The 14546-nt window shown below is 47.8% G+C and overlaps 1 protein-coding gene across 3 annotated transcripts in view; it reads right to left on the bottom strand.

Annotated features, from left to right (window-relative positions):
• PLCH1 (phospholipase C eta 1) overlaps positions 1-14546 on the bottom strand; it is a 178078-nt gene that overhangs the window by 34673 nt on the left and 128859 nt on the right. For all 3 annotated transcript variants that reach the window (XM_075937746.2, XM_075937747.2, XM_075937749.2), the window contains 2 exons: positions 8466-8573; positions 2352-2513 (listed from right to left, as the gene is read on the bottom strand). In XM_075937746.2, coding sequence (XP_075793861.2) covers positions 2352-2513; positions 8466-8573 — 270 coding nt within the window. The remainder of the gene's footprint in view (positions 1-2351; positions 2514-8465; positions 8574-14546) is intronic.

Genomic DNA, 14546 nt, shown 5'->3' with positions numbered 1-14546 from the left:
GCGTCTAGACACAAAATGAATATTGAAATAGCGTTTTGCTATTTCGAAATAGCGCGTCCACACTGATAGGATGCTGAATCGCATTTAAGGCCGGCCAGAACCGGTTCTTCCAGGGCATCAGGTCAGGAGTTAGCCTCAGACAGCAGCCACACAAGATATCTGAGACCTGTGCTTAAAGGGATCCCGCCAGACAGCCAGTTCTAAGGTTTCCCTGCTTGCTTGCCTACCTACCTCGCTGAGGGACAGCAAAGCATTTTTTTCTCTGCATGCTCTGGTTGACCTCACTGAGGACACCACAGCACTCTGCAGCATGGAGCCGGAGCCGACCCTGGCACTCTGGTGCTTCTCCTGGATGTGTTGCTTCGAGCCTGGCAGAATGTTTTGCAGGCAGTAACAGTCTCCATGGTGTGCCCCACTGGGGGCTTGTGCCTCATTCCTCCCTCACATCCTTTCACTTACCCCTCCCTAACCCCCCTTCCTGCTGTACAATAAAAGACACGTGTTCATTACAACAAAGCATCTTTATTGAACAAAGCTGCAGTGCGGGGGGCGGGAGGAGAATGAAACTGCGGTGAGACTGGGGAAAGATGGTGGGAGAGGGGAGGGGGAAACCTAGGAGGAGGGAGCTGGCGGGGGGGGGGGAGAGCAAGGGGAGGAAGTGGGAGGAGAAGCTCAGGGCTCAGGGTCTCGCCAGTCCAACTGTCTCCCAGCACCGCAGGTATGGGGGCCTTGGTGTCCCTGAGGGTGTGGGGAGGGTATGGAGGAAGAAGCGGGAGACGGAGAAGGAGTGGGAGGAGGAGCAGTAGCTGGGGAGGAAGCAGGGGCTGGAGCAGCAGGAGGCAGCAAGATGACCACCTGGGAGGCACGGACCATCCTGCCCCCCAGGATGCAGTCCACGGCATCAAAATAGGGGCAGGGGTCTGGGTCTGCACCTTGTTGGGAGCTGCCCCCTGTGGCCCTGGCATAAGCCTGACGCAGCTCCTTTATTTTCATGCGAACCTGCTCCTGGGTTTGCATGTGGCCTTTGGCGGCCAGGCTGGCAGCCATCCGCCTGTAGACGGTTGCGTTCTTCCATTTAGTGCAGATATCATGGACGTTGGAGGCATCCCTCTCAAACCTGAATTAGGTCTCTGATCTCCGCACTGGACCAGGCAGGCATCCGCCTTTTCCAGCCCCTGGAAGGCTCCTGGGAGCTGGCAGACTGTCCTGGGGAGCAGTGGAGGGCTGACTGGCACTGGCTGCCTGGCTCATGCTGGGGCCACTGGGTCAGGTGCAGCGACTGCTGGCTCTGGGCTGGCAGGCTTGGAGCTGGCACAGGCACTGTGGCCAGAGTCTACCCCTTTAAGGGCTCCAGAGAGGAGTGGAGGGAGAGGAGTATTCTTGGTTGTGCCCAGAGTGGCCACCAGGGCACCCTGGGAAGGGCTGGATGCCCCCTATTTCGAAATAAGCGTCTACACAGTGGTTATTTGGAAATAGCAGTTGCGAAATTGGCGCTATTCCTTGTGGAATGAGGTTTACCAATTTCAAAATAAGCCCTCCGCTATTTCGCTTTAATTTCGAAATAGCAGTTTGGCTGTGTAGACGCTAGTAAAGTTATTTCGAAATAATGGCTGTTATTTCGAAATAACTTTGCTGGGTAGACATATTCAAGAAAAGTTACTCCAGATTTATATCTATGTAACTGGCATGAGAATTGGTCACACTGAGCACTTACTAATGCAAGCATATCTAAAGCTCCTGTTTTGCTCATATTCTGTGACCTGGCTTCACTTAACACTTATCTTTCACCATATAGGACATAATTTATGCTAAACACCCTGATGATGTGATGGGACACATTAGCCTTGACATTTTGACCCATGCAGTCTCAGTGACTACTGAACTTTATCTAAGTATGGCTATATTTAGACTACAGAGTTTTTCCGGGATACCACAGGTATCCCGGAAAAACTACTGCATCCAAGGAACACATCTGCTCTTCTGCCATTTTTTGCGGAAAAGCAGACATGCTCTTTCAGAAGCCCTGTCTTCCTTGTTTCATGAGAAAGAAGGGCTCTTCTGAAAGAAGAGGTTTTTATGAAATTTGGCCCAGTGTAGATGGGCCAAATTTTGGAAAAGCCTCTTGCAAAAAAACTATTGGAAAAAGGCGCACAAGTTGTGAAGCGCAATTTGTGTACCTTTTTCCGATAAAACTCTGTTCTAAGCTCTTATTTTAAATAAAATGTTTCAAGAGCTGTTTATTAACTATTACCATGACCTTTTATTACACGTCAAATCTGCAACGAATATTGCCACTATTGTAACATTACTGAATTTGTTATAACACAAGGAAGGAAAAATAATGATCATACCTGTTTCAAGTTTACATTTAAGCCTTCATGTGTTGCTTTCAACAGCGCTCTCACAGTGAAACTATCAGGGTCTTCTTTGTCCCTGATTTGAGATTCTTTTATCAGAGATTCAAGTTTCTTTCTTATAAAAGACTCCATCTGGTGCTCAGTTGTACCATTACTCTGAAATGAATTAACAAATTTGGCTACAGTACAATCAGACATGCCAAGCATATTTGAGTAGCCCAAAATGAGCACTATGGATGCTTCCATTCAAGCAAACTATTGTTGCTCTCAACTTTCTTCGGACCCTTTCCAAGTACAAGCAGGATGATGAAAAAAGCTTTAGTTTCCCTCTTCATATTGGCTGCTTTCCCTGACAAGCATTTCCCTTTAGCCCTCTGATGTGTAATATACATTGACATAGATGAGCATTTAAATCCCCTCAGAATTTTGTCTTGTGTCACTTTCCTGACATGGGAACAATGGTATCACTTACCTATTCTCTCTGAAATGTGGTAAAGAAGACACAGTGATGTGCTGCCATAGCCCTTTGAAAATGTAAACCACTAAGGGCATGTCTAAACTACAACCCTCCATTGAAAGAGGGATGTAAATTAGGCAGATCGAAAGTGCAAATGAAGCAGGGATTTAAATATCCTGTGCTTCATTTGCATAATCTCGTCACAGTGTTCTTTCGAAAAAGGGTATTTCGAAGGTGAAACCTCTGTCTAGATGCGGTTCTTTCAAAAAGAAAAACCTTTTTCGAAAGATCCTGTACTCCTCATTCAAAAAACGAGCAGTACAGGATCTTTCAAAAAAGGGATTTTTTTCCGAAATAACCGCGTCTAGACAGCAGTTTCACTTTCGAAATACCCTTTTTCGAAAGAACGCTGTGACACGATTATGCAAATGAAGCACAGGATATTTAAATCCCTGCTTCATTTGCACTTTCGATCTGTCTACATCCCTCTTTCGAGAGAGGGATGTAGTTTAGACATGTCCAAAGTGTGCAACGGTATAACTCTTCCTTGATGGAAGACAGTAAGTCATTTGTATTGTGATAGCTCCTATGGGTGCTATTATGCTAGGAGCTGTACAAACGCAAAAGGAAAAATGCTTAGCAGAATTTTTGATGTAAATAGTAAGGGCCTGACATCAAAGTGGAATTCCCCCTTCTGCTGAGGGGGATTTCACATCCATGAAAGAAAGTGAAGGCCTACTACCAAATCCTGCAGATTCTCCGATTGTATGGTAGACAAGGGGCCACCTGCAAGGTAGCGCCATTAGCTCACAGGCAGGGGCTGGCAAAATGCGGGCCAGCTCCAGCCCACCAAACCACTGAACCTGGCCCGTCATCACCATCCTTTGGCCCAGTGAGTGCCTCAGGTAGGCTCCCTGTCTTCTGCACCCCTGCACACAGCACATGGGGGGGAGGGGGCATGTGCTCTCCGTGCCACAAGTCCTGGGGGAGGGAGATTAGGCATGCTGCCCCCGCTCCCAGCACAACTTCACAGTTCCCTTTGGCTGGCTTCCAGCCAATGGGAGTTGTCTGGGCTGTGCTTGCGTCACAGGCAGCAAGCACTGCCCGCTCATTCATTTCCCCCACTCCACCCTGAGGCTTGTGACACTCAGGCGATGTCTAGATTACGGAGTTTTTCTGGGATAACCAAGGTATCCCAGAAAAACTCCACCGCGTCCAAGGAACGCGTCTGCTCTTCCGACATTTTTTGCAGAAGAGCAGACGTGCTCTTTCAGAAGCCCTGTCTTCCTCGTGCCATGGCTCTTCTGAAAGACAAGGTTTTTCTGAAATTTGGTCCCGTGTAGATGGGCCAAATTTTGGAAAAGCCTTTTCCGACAAAACTATCGCCCCAATCCCCTATCCCAATCTCCCTTCTGCACCCAACCTCCATCCTAGACCCCACACTTCCTCCATTAATAACATGGAAGATGGCAGCCCATGTCAACTTTCCAAATTCTTGGAATGGCTCCCCCAAACAATTATTGCCTACCCCTGCTTTAAGGGCTTCCATTCCTTGGTAATGCAACTTCTACCTCTAGTGCAGTAGTTCTCAAAGTGTGGCCTGCAGATCACGATCGTCTTTCAGGTGGGCCCCATAGGCTTCAAGCTCACTCCCCCTGCAGCAGGAAGCCTGTGATGGTGCCAACCCTGTACCGCTCCCTGCAAGGTTGGAGTGCCAGCGCTGTCTTCCCGCTGCAGGGGGAGGGGGAAGCCTTGTGGGCCAAATCCAGCTTGCAGGGGAAGGATGTGACTGTGTGCTGCAGCTCTCCCTTTCCCCAGCTGGGGGAATGGCAGCATAGGAAACTGTTCACCTACCCTAGAGGCTTTCCCCACAGCTCCCATTGGCTGTAATCCTGGCCAATGGGAGCAGTAGGGGGTGTTGCCTGGGAGCAGGGGGAGGCACAGAGCCAGGTAAGTATCCCCCATTCCCCTCATGCCCAGACCCCACACCTCCATCCCCCCTCACACATCCCCTCCCACCGAGACCTTGCACCCCCAGCCCACTCCAGCAGTCTCTCTCCCTCCCAGTTCCCCTCCCTTCATCCTGATCCTGCACCAACCTCCCACCCAAAATCCCCTCTTCCTCAGTCTGCTCCTGCACCCAACCTTCCAGCCAGACCCCACCATGAGTCCGCTCCTGCACCCTACCTCCCACGCAGAACTCTGACCCCCTTCTGCACCCATTTTTGTCATCATAGGTGGTTGGCTGGTGGTCCCCAGAAAGGTCTGCATTCAGTGGGGTGGGCTGCGGGCCAAAACATTTGAGAACCACTGGACTAGTGTCTCTCCTTAAGATTCCATATGATGCAGGAGGTGCAGGAGGGAAAGCCAGTATAGTCTCTGCCAGTCACTGAGAATTTGTGGGTTCAATGGTGTGGTCGCATGAATGTAGAGTTAAAATTGTGGTTACCATGGGTTGTCTAACCTTATCTAGAAAATGTCACGGTTTTCAATGTTTGCGTTATATTTCGACTTGTGTTCAGCAGCATCTCTTTGCTTCAACCCCAACCCTGCATTGATTTGGACAGGTGCTTAAAATTAAGCACAGCCTAAAGGCTTTCTGGATTGGGGACCTAAATTGTATTTAGCAACCTTCACTGTAGCTTACTTTTTTTGTTACTAAATAGGAAAAAGTTTCATGCTGCAAGAAATACGGAGGGAATATATATTCTTGGGTCACTGAACAAACCATCTCTGCCTCATGCTTCCTGGACCCAAAGCAAAATTGTATTTCTACATGAGGCTGTCTTGTAGACCATATGGCTCAAATAGCATCATGCTACATTCTGATCATAAAGTAATCATAGAGCCTAAGGCTTTGTAAGAATGCAACGAAGCACATCTTCTCTCTCAGTGTTAAGTATCACTGCATTTATCTGGAGACAGGGAGAGAGAGAGAGGGAGAGAGAGAGAGTGGGAGGGAAGCAAAGAAATTCAGTCCCTTTATGCTATGTATGTGAACCCTAGAGGAGACTTTGCTGATTATTTGACATGTAGGTGGTGCCTGTGCATAGAATTAAAGAAAAGAAATGGTGTGAACATCTGCTTTCTCTAAACTAATTCAGAAGGGGATCTAAGTCTGCAGAGGGATTCCCAAGTCAGCCTGCGAAATGCTTAACTCCCAACAGCAGATGTAAATGATTAAGAAAAACAAAAATAATTGTTTGAAAAGCTATTGCAAAATATTGAATATAACAGAAGACTACAAGGGGATGTGTGTCTGCAATAAAAACATTCAATCTGAATGAAAATTCTGTGTGCATGTAATTAACACAGCCAATATAAGTGAAAATGATATGGGAGTGAGTGTGGGAGTAATAAAAAAGCAAGCTCACGGGGCCAAATTCAAAGCTGAGAACGATGGATTTACATCTAGTGATGTCAAAACTGAATTTGGCCCCTTCTATTTTTACCATACTGTGTAATAGCTTCTTTCTTGTTCAAATTTTTAAAATTAGTGAAGTGGCTGCCGCTGGGCTGGACATCTGTGTGGCAGTGTGCATCAGCACCGCACAACTGTGTTAGCAGCAACAAATATGGAAATGGCTAAACATAAAATGAAAGTATAAAATAAAACACACGGCGGTTAAATCTTTAAAAAGAGAGAGCAAGTAAAGACTCGGGGGTTAAAGGCAAGAAAAAAGGCAAGGGAAAAGAAATCATAAAAGAAGAGTTTTGAATTGTGAAATTCAGATCACTTTGGTGCTTAAATATAGATTTAGGTGCATGACTTTAGGCACCCAGATTGGAAAATTTTAATCTGTATAATTAATAATATTAAGTTGGAGTTTGGAATGTGTAAGGAACACAAAATTGAGTAAGTAAATTGTGCCACGTAATGGTGATATACTTCAGTGTTTCCCAATTTTATTTGGCTGAGGAACCCTTTTCAGCTTTTCAGAATTTCAAGGAACCCCTAGGTTTGTCAAATAAACAAACAAACAAACAAAAAAGGAGGGGGGAGGGGACCCACCAATGCATGAAAATCACATTCCTTCCCCAAGACCCTCACCCCCACCCCCCTTCCTTGAGGCCTCATCCACTCTGTTCCCATCCTCTCCATCACTTTCTATCCCTAGCCTAATATGCTCTCACTAGGTTGAGACAGGAGGTGTGGGGTGGGAATGAGGGATTTGGGTGTGGAAAGGGATGAGAAGTACAAGCTCGGGGAGGGAATTTGGATGCAGGAGAAGGGGATGTTGGCTTGGGGAGGGGGATCCAGGCCCAGGAGTGTTGGGCTCAGGTGGAAGGTTGGGGGGCCAAGCAAGCCATGGGCTTGTGGATGTAAGACTTTCCTTGCATGAGCAAAATGAATTTTGTGTTGTGCACCACTACTGAGTTCATGTGGCTCGTTTGGATGTGCATCTGTGGCACCAAAGTTATTAATAAATATCTTATAACCCTTTACCTTTTCTCTCTGCTGAGATGTCTCCTCTCCTGATGCCTGCTTCCTCCCAACTCCTCACTCTCCTCTGCTGTCCTGACTCCTGCCCTTCTCACTGCCCTCAGCCTTCCTGAGACCTGGCCCCCTCCACCAGCCCTTCTCTCCTTCCTGTGCCCACTCCTCCAGTAGCCCCACTCTGATCATGTGAGCTACCCCTCCTCATCCCATCTCCTAACACCTCCCTCTACACACCTGCCCTGCCTCTCTCCTCTGAGGCTGGTCCCTCCCCTGCAGGTATCTGCCCTTCTGCTTCACCCCCAGAATCTCCTGGCACTTTCACCTTCTCACTCCTGCACCCTCCTGGTGCCTCCCCCTTCCCTCACTGCCCCTACCTCCTTTGCCCTCTTTTTCCCTGATGCCCACCCCCTCACCACCCTCTGCCCCTGTTCCCCTCATACATGACCTGCTCCATCCCCACCTTCCTCGTGCCCACCCCTTCTTTCAAGCCTTCTCCCAGCACCTCTCCCTCCCCCCTCTAGCCCCCAATGTCCTTACTCTCTCCTCTCCCAGCATCACCCTGTCCCCCCTCCCACTGACACCTCCCCTCCTGCCTTTTTCCTCATTGTCTGTACTTGGCCCCCTGGCATTTGTCTCTCTTCTACCCTGTGCTTTTGGTGCCTTCCCCTCTCCTCTCCCTCTGCACAAGCCCCTTCCTCTCCCAGCTCTTCCCCTTCCTCTACATTCCACTTTGTGGGGCCGGAGTCTGCGCTCCGTCCCCAGACTCTGAACCCGCAACTCAGCCACACGGAGCAATGCAGCACCCAGCAGTTTTAAAATCCTGGGCCGTGACATTACGTCACACCTGGGCGTCTCCCTGCCTACTGGTTTGAGCACGCTGCACAAGGCAGCAGCAGCGGCAAGGGGGAGCTCAGTGAAGGTTGCGCACGGCAGGGACGGAACAGGGATGGGGTCAGGGGAAAGACGCTCTGGGGCCAGGGTGGAAGGATGCACAGGGGAGGCTGGGGCCTGCTTCAGCTCCAAATATTGGTGGAGCATGGGCACCATAAGCCCATACAACTCACTGCCCATGCCTCTCCTGGCTAGCCAGCTCTCTCTCTCTCTTTCAGAGGGGATGGGGGAGTGCCAGCTCCTCACAGAACCCCTAGTTTTGCTTCGCGGAACCCCAGGGTTCCCCGGAGCACCAATTAGGAAACACTGATATACTTACATAACACAGTTTTAACTTGCAGTCATCTTCAATTTCATCTGCACTATCTTCATCAGAAACCTCCCCTTCTTCAGCATCAGATGCAAGGTTATATGGTAACTTCTTGCCCTAAAAATTAGCACAAAAATATTTATAATATATGTAGCAGTTACTAGTGTTAGTTACTATGGAGAAGGCAAGCTAAAATTCTTGTTCGTGTACATAGTTCCAAATAAGGTCTGATCAGAGAATACATTATTTCAAATTGTTATGATGAACATGGGCTTTCAGGATTTTTCATTTAGACTTCGACAGACACCTCCCAGGGAACCAGTTTATTCTAAAGATAATGACTGGCACTGACAGTTGATTAATGGGGACAGTACAAGAAAAATTAGCAGCTTAATGGGATACAGCCATCCAGTGCCAAGAGTATTTGTTCAGAGCAGGTCTACACAACATAGTACTTGAGATACTGGTGCCTGCCACACCAAGTACAGCACTAGAGCTGTCACTACTGATACCACAGGTGGAGATGAAAGAGCAGGAAATTTCAGAGAAATAACCCTGCTGTGGACAAGGCCTCAGAACCTTGCACAGAATCAGAATGTTCAAATACAATTGTGGGCAGTGTGGTTCTGACCTCAGTTTGGCCAGGTTCTTCAGAATCAGCACCCTTCACAAGGGACACATCCTAAGCTTGCTAAAGTTAGTGGTAGTCCTGTTATGGACATCAATGATTTAGACAAGTCTCTTTGTGCACTGGTAACAGATACTAATTATACAGGGTGGCTACGTCTACACTGGCACCCTTTTCCGAAAATGCTTAAAACGGAACAGTTTTCCATTATAAGTATTTCCAGAAAAGCGCGTCTACATTGGCAGGATGCTTTTCCGGAAAAGCACTTTTTCCGGAAAAGCGTCCGTGGCCAATGTAGACACGCTTTTCCGGAAAAAAGCCCCGATCGTCATTTTCGCGATCGGGGCTTTTTTGCGGAAAAGACTACTGTGCTGTCTACACTGGCCCTGTTCCAGAACAGTTTTTCCAGAAAAGGACTTTTGCCCGAACGGGAGCAGCATAGTTTTTCCGGAAAAACACTAACAATTTTACAGTAGATTGTCATTGCTGTTCCGGAAAAGCAAGCGGCCAGTGTAGACAGCTGGCAAGTTATTCCGGAAAAGCGGCTGCTTTTCCGGAATAAGTGGCCCAGTGTAGACACAGCCGGTGGGATTTTTAAAGCACCTAATGCAGTTCAGTGCCAACTCCGCTTACATTTTGAAAATCCCATCTATTTAATATTTTGATGTTTCTTTCTCCCTTTCATTACACCTCGTAATTGCCAACTCTAATTCTATCATTTGTAACATGACTCGGGAGTGATGTAAAGCAAGTATTTGAAAGTTATGTCCCCCTGTGCTGAATTGCTTAAATGCAGGCTGTCTCTGGAATCTTGGTAACATCACATCTCTATTCTTAAAGACATGTGAGATGCTACAAACATAAAAAGAATCCTTCCTAGCAAAAAATTACCTTTTTTATTAAAAGTTCAAATAAATAAAGTGCTGCCATTTGTAATATGTAAAATTTAAGAATTCCTTACCAAGCCTATAGAGCAGTTCTACAGGAAAATCTGCCTCTTGCCTCCTTTTCACAGAAAAAATGCTGCAACTCTTTTAAATGAATACCATTTAGACACTCATGCGCCATTATATTGCCAGAAAGGATAAATGTTCTGCAAAGTACTGCTTCAAATTCTAGCAGTAAAAGCACTTTAGATAAGACAGCACATGCCCCATGAATATTTTTACTCAGTTTATTATTCAGTTATCATGTGTTAAAATATTAGAGCCCAAAAGTATATTTTGCATTACTTAATTTTCTATTCTCCACTGACCTAGGATAGAAATACTGGGCTCCGTATTTTACATGCTTAACCCATAAACTGCTGTATTTTCCAGCTATTAGAATACATAGGATAATATGAACGTATAGACAGACAGCTATATGAGGCTTCCAAAGGGTAGTTATAAAGATGCGGCTCATCTGTGTTCTTAACCGGTAAGGCCTTCGGCTTTCTTAAGTTCAGAATGTCAGAATCAATTTCTGCAACAAGAGGTAACTGTCTCAAAGGTAGGGTTAAGAACCCGCTGGGAAGTCTAATTTTTTACTGGCCCAATTCACTGTCAGTTGCATGATTCAAAGAACTTTCTATACTACATTCTCCCCTCACTAGAGCAGCCTTTTTGTCAGAATGTCTTTGTAGAACTAGACTCAGCTGTTTCATGCTCACCTCCAGCAGGCTGTCCTGTGTCATAAAATCAGATAATGAGGCTGAAACATTGCATCAGAAGCAGGGGAAGTGCAGACACAAAGCAACTCAGTTTCATTTGGCAATTACTGTGAGGGACACATGAAAGCCTCTAGAAATATTGCATGTACATGTGGAAGTGTAGTCAGCAAGATAAAATTAGTGGCTAAGTCACTGCTGCGAAGCAAATATGTACATGGGCCAGGAAGGAGTTTCCCCCAAGCACATGTCTAGCTTTGAACAGCTGGCTAGTGTGGTGGAATAGGGACGCAGCATTTATTGGCTACTTCTGATGGCAGGAAACAAGGCTTGAAGGATCAACAGTGCCACCAGAACAATACATCTGCCTGAATTCTTTCTCTAGCATCACTCACACTGCAACTGCAGTTCAGCAGAGACTTACTTAGCAGTGTATTAATAGAAGATCTGATAAGTAATAAAAAATAAAGATGCCAGTTAATATCTAAGAAATTAAACTTGTGTGTTGTGATGTGTGCTTTCCTTCATGATTGATTACATGAGCTCATCTCGGCACTCTGCATTTGTCACTGCCAGATACAGCCATACACTACAGGCAGTCCACGGGTTACGTACAAGATAGGGACTGTAGGTTTGTTCTTAAGTTGAATCTGTATGTACGTCTGAACTGGCGTCCAGATTCAGTTCTGACTTACATACAGATTCAACTTAAGAACCCCAGGCATCCCCAAGTCAGCTGCTGCTGAAACTGATCAGCGGCTGATTCCAGGAAGCCCGGGGCAGGGGCTTCCTGTAGTCAGCCACTGGTCAGTTTCAGCAGCGGCTGACTTGGGGACGCCTGGGGCAGAGCAGCTGGGGTGATGCCGGGTTGGTCCAGTAGCGCCAAGGAGCGGTGCTGCGGGACCAACCGGCAGCGCCCCACCTGCTCTACCACAGGCCTGGGGCTTTGCTCCACGTCTCCCTGGTCTGCTGGGGGGGAGGGGGGCCACTAGCTGCGCCCCCCCCCCCCCCCAGCAGACCAGGGACACGGGGAGCAAAGCCGCAGCGGCGGCGGGGTGCCGCGCCTCTGAGGCTTTGCTCTGGCAAAGCCTCAGAGGCGCGGGACCCCTCCGCCTCCCGGCTTTGCTCCAGGTGTCCCTGGTCTGCTGGAGACGGTCCCCAGCAGACCAGAGGCACCGGGAGCAAAGTGGCAGCGGCGGCGGACTCCCGCGCCTCTGAGGCTTTGCCAGAGCAAAGTCTCAGAGGCGCGGGACTTCTCGCCTCCCCGGCTTTGCTCCGGGTGTCCCTGGTCTGCTGGAGACGGTCCCCAGCAGACCAGGGGCACCCGGAGCAGCTTTTCTCGCCCCGGAGGTCGAGGTGGTGGGACCACTGTGCTCTGGGCGGTCCCGCTGCCTGCGAGCTCTAGGGCGAGAAAGCCCCGTTCGTAAGTGCGGATCCGACATAAGTCGGATCCGCGTAACTCGGGGACTGCCTGTACATTGTTCTCCATGAGATTTATACAGCAAGATAAACAGGACATGGACACTGCCTTTTGTTCAGAATGGACAGTATTATTCTGACAGACACGGGGTCTGATTCACCTCTGACTTACACCTTTATAGCTGCACTGAAGCCAGGTCTACAATAAAAAGCAACAGTTGAATCCAGGTACGCAACTCCAGCTATGTAAATTACATAGCTGGAATTGACGTATCTTGTTTCAAGTTTCCCCGTCGTCTCCACAGCGGGAGTCCGATGGGAGCAAATACTTAGGCCAACGGGATCCTAGGCTTATTGGTTAATCTTGTCGACTGCATGCATTCCCCTCCATCCCCAAATTATTAGAGGCAGCAAGGGAAAGGGGGGAGGGCAGAAGCCAGTGCTGGGGGGAGCCAGCTTTTAAGCTTTAAACTTTAAGTTTAAAAGCTGGCTCCCCCTAGCACCAGTTCTGCAGTGCTGCCTGCTCCTCTTTCCCCCATGCTACTGCCTCTATTAGAGGCAGCAGCAGTGGGAAGGGAGCTGGGGAGGCTGTTGTGAAGCAGCCTCTGTCTGCAGCGAGCCCGGGTTCACAGTGGACAGAGGCTGCTCTGTGGGAGGCAGAGCAGCCTCTGTCCACAGGAAACTCGGAGCAGAGAGCTCAGAGCAGCAGGCAGCCAGTCTGCAAGGGGAGCTGGTTTTTAAACTGGCTCCCCTCGTGGACTGGCGCCTGCCTGGCACACCACGCAGGAGCCAGGCAGGATGGGATGGCAGGGGGCTACCCGGGATTGGGGCTGGAGTACAGTGACTGCCAGCCCCACCCTGAGGGACTATAGAATAGTCGAGTAACCGGTAAGAATTCATGCGGTCACTCAACTATTCAATTACCTACTTGAAAACTATATTAATAGGGTTGAACAAAATGCACTTTCAGGACTGTTAGTTCACAACAGCAGAGCACACTGAACACTTAGCATGCAGCAGGTCAGCATGTGGTAATTTTACAGCCCAGCTTGCAACAAACTAAGGCCTAGTCCAGGGGTGAGGAATCTTTTTTGGGTTGGGGGCCATCCACCCACTGAAAAATCAGTCTGGAGCTGTACACAAGAGAGAAGCAAAACAACAAAACAAAAAATAAAGCCCTCACAGACATGGCCCCCGACTGATAAGGAAAAAGACATTCCCCACATTCCCCTCACACACCAGAGTCTAGAGGGACCCAACCTCGTAGATTTTGTGTGCTCCAGCCCTGCAGTGAGTTGCAGGAGACGGGGGGCTGGAACTACTCAATGTTTGGGCGAGCCATGAGTCTTGGGGACCCGATCTTGGCAAGCCAGGGGCCGCATCCAGCCCCTGGGCCTGAGGTTCCCCACCCTTGGCCTGCTCTGTTGATAAGCCCTATGTAAGTGGTGAATCAGGCTCAGTGCCTGAAATCAGTTAGTAAATCCAGTAACATTACATGTTGTTCAGGAAGGAAGGAAGGATGAACAAATACATAAACAGAGTACAAATAACAGCAGGGAGGGGTAAGACTGGCTTGTTACTTCCCCAAAAGCCACTGCTTCTCAAGTAATAAAGGCTATGTCTACACTGGCTCTTTACTGTACTCTAGCATTCTGGCTCAGGGATGTGAAAAAATGCTACACGCACCCCGAGGACAGCAAGTTACAGTGCTGTAAAGCACGAATGTGAACCAACTACCAAGCTGCCATGGCCACATTCAGTCAAAAATGCTGCCATGGTTGTACTTTAAACTCTTAAGTGTAGCAAAGCTGGTTTCTCACGTGACTGGCTGACATGAATGATTGATGGGATAGCAGTTACAGTATTTTTGTGAAATCAGACAACAGTCTACAATGATGGTGAAAACAGCATTTGTCACTTTGAAATGCTGGCCACTTTAGCTCCATGCCTAGACAATTAATTCTGGGCTTATAGAGAATGAAGTGTCCTCCCCTTTAAAAAGAGGCTGTCTGATAAGGTATCCTCTCAAAGTACTATCTAATATTTTCATCTTTACTGCACTATTTTCAGGTAGTTCTCCGAAATACCTTTCAAAACAGATCTATTTACGTACACTGAAAAATCCAAATTATTCATCTCATACATAGCATTGGCACTTTTCCTTTGTTGTCCCTTAGCTCTTCTCTGAAGCATTCTTTTCTCTTATGGAGCCACAACTGGCGAACCATAAAAAAATGCTTTATTTGGAAAACCGTTGCTCTTAGCAGCAGGGAAGGTGAGAAGAGAAGGGGAAGAATATATTTTTCTCATACATTTAGTATTTCTCATTCTTTTCAACATTGTGCCTGCAGAATACACTGTAAAGAGAGAATGTGCACTAGTGCTTAGACCCCAG

The sequence above is a fragment of the Pelodiscus sinensis genome, chromosome 10, assembly GCF_052426305.1.
Source record: "Pelodiscus sinensis isolate ZL-2025 chromosome 10, ASM5242630v1, whole genome shotgun sequence".
Taxonomy (NCBI): domain Eukaryota; kingdom Metazoa; phylum Chordata; order Testudines; family Trionychidae; genus Pelodiscus; species Pelodiscus sinensis.
This window is presented reverse-complemented; position numbering and strand designations above follow the sequence as displayed.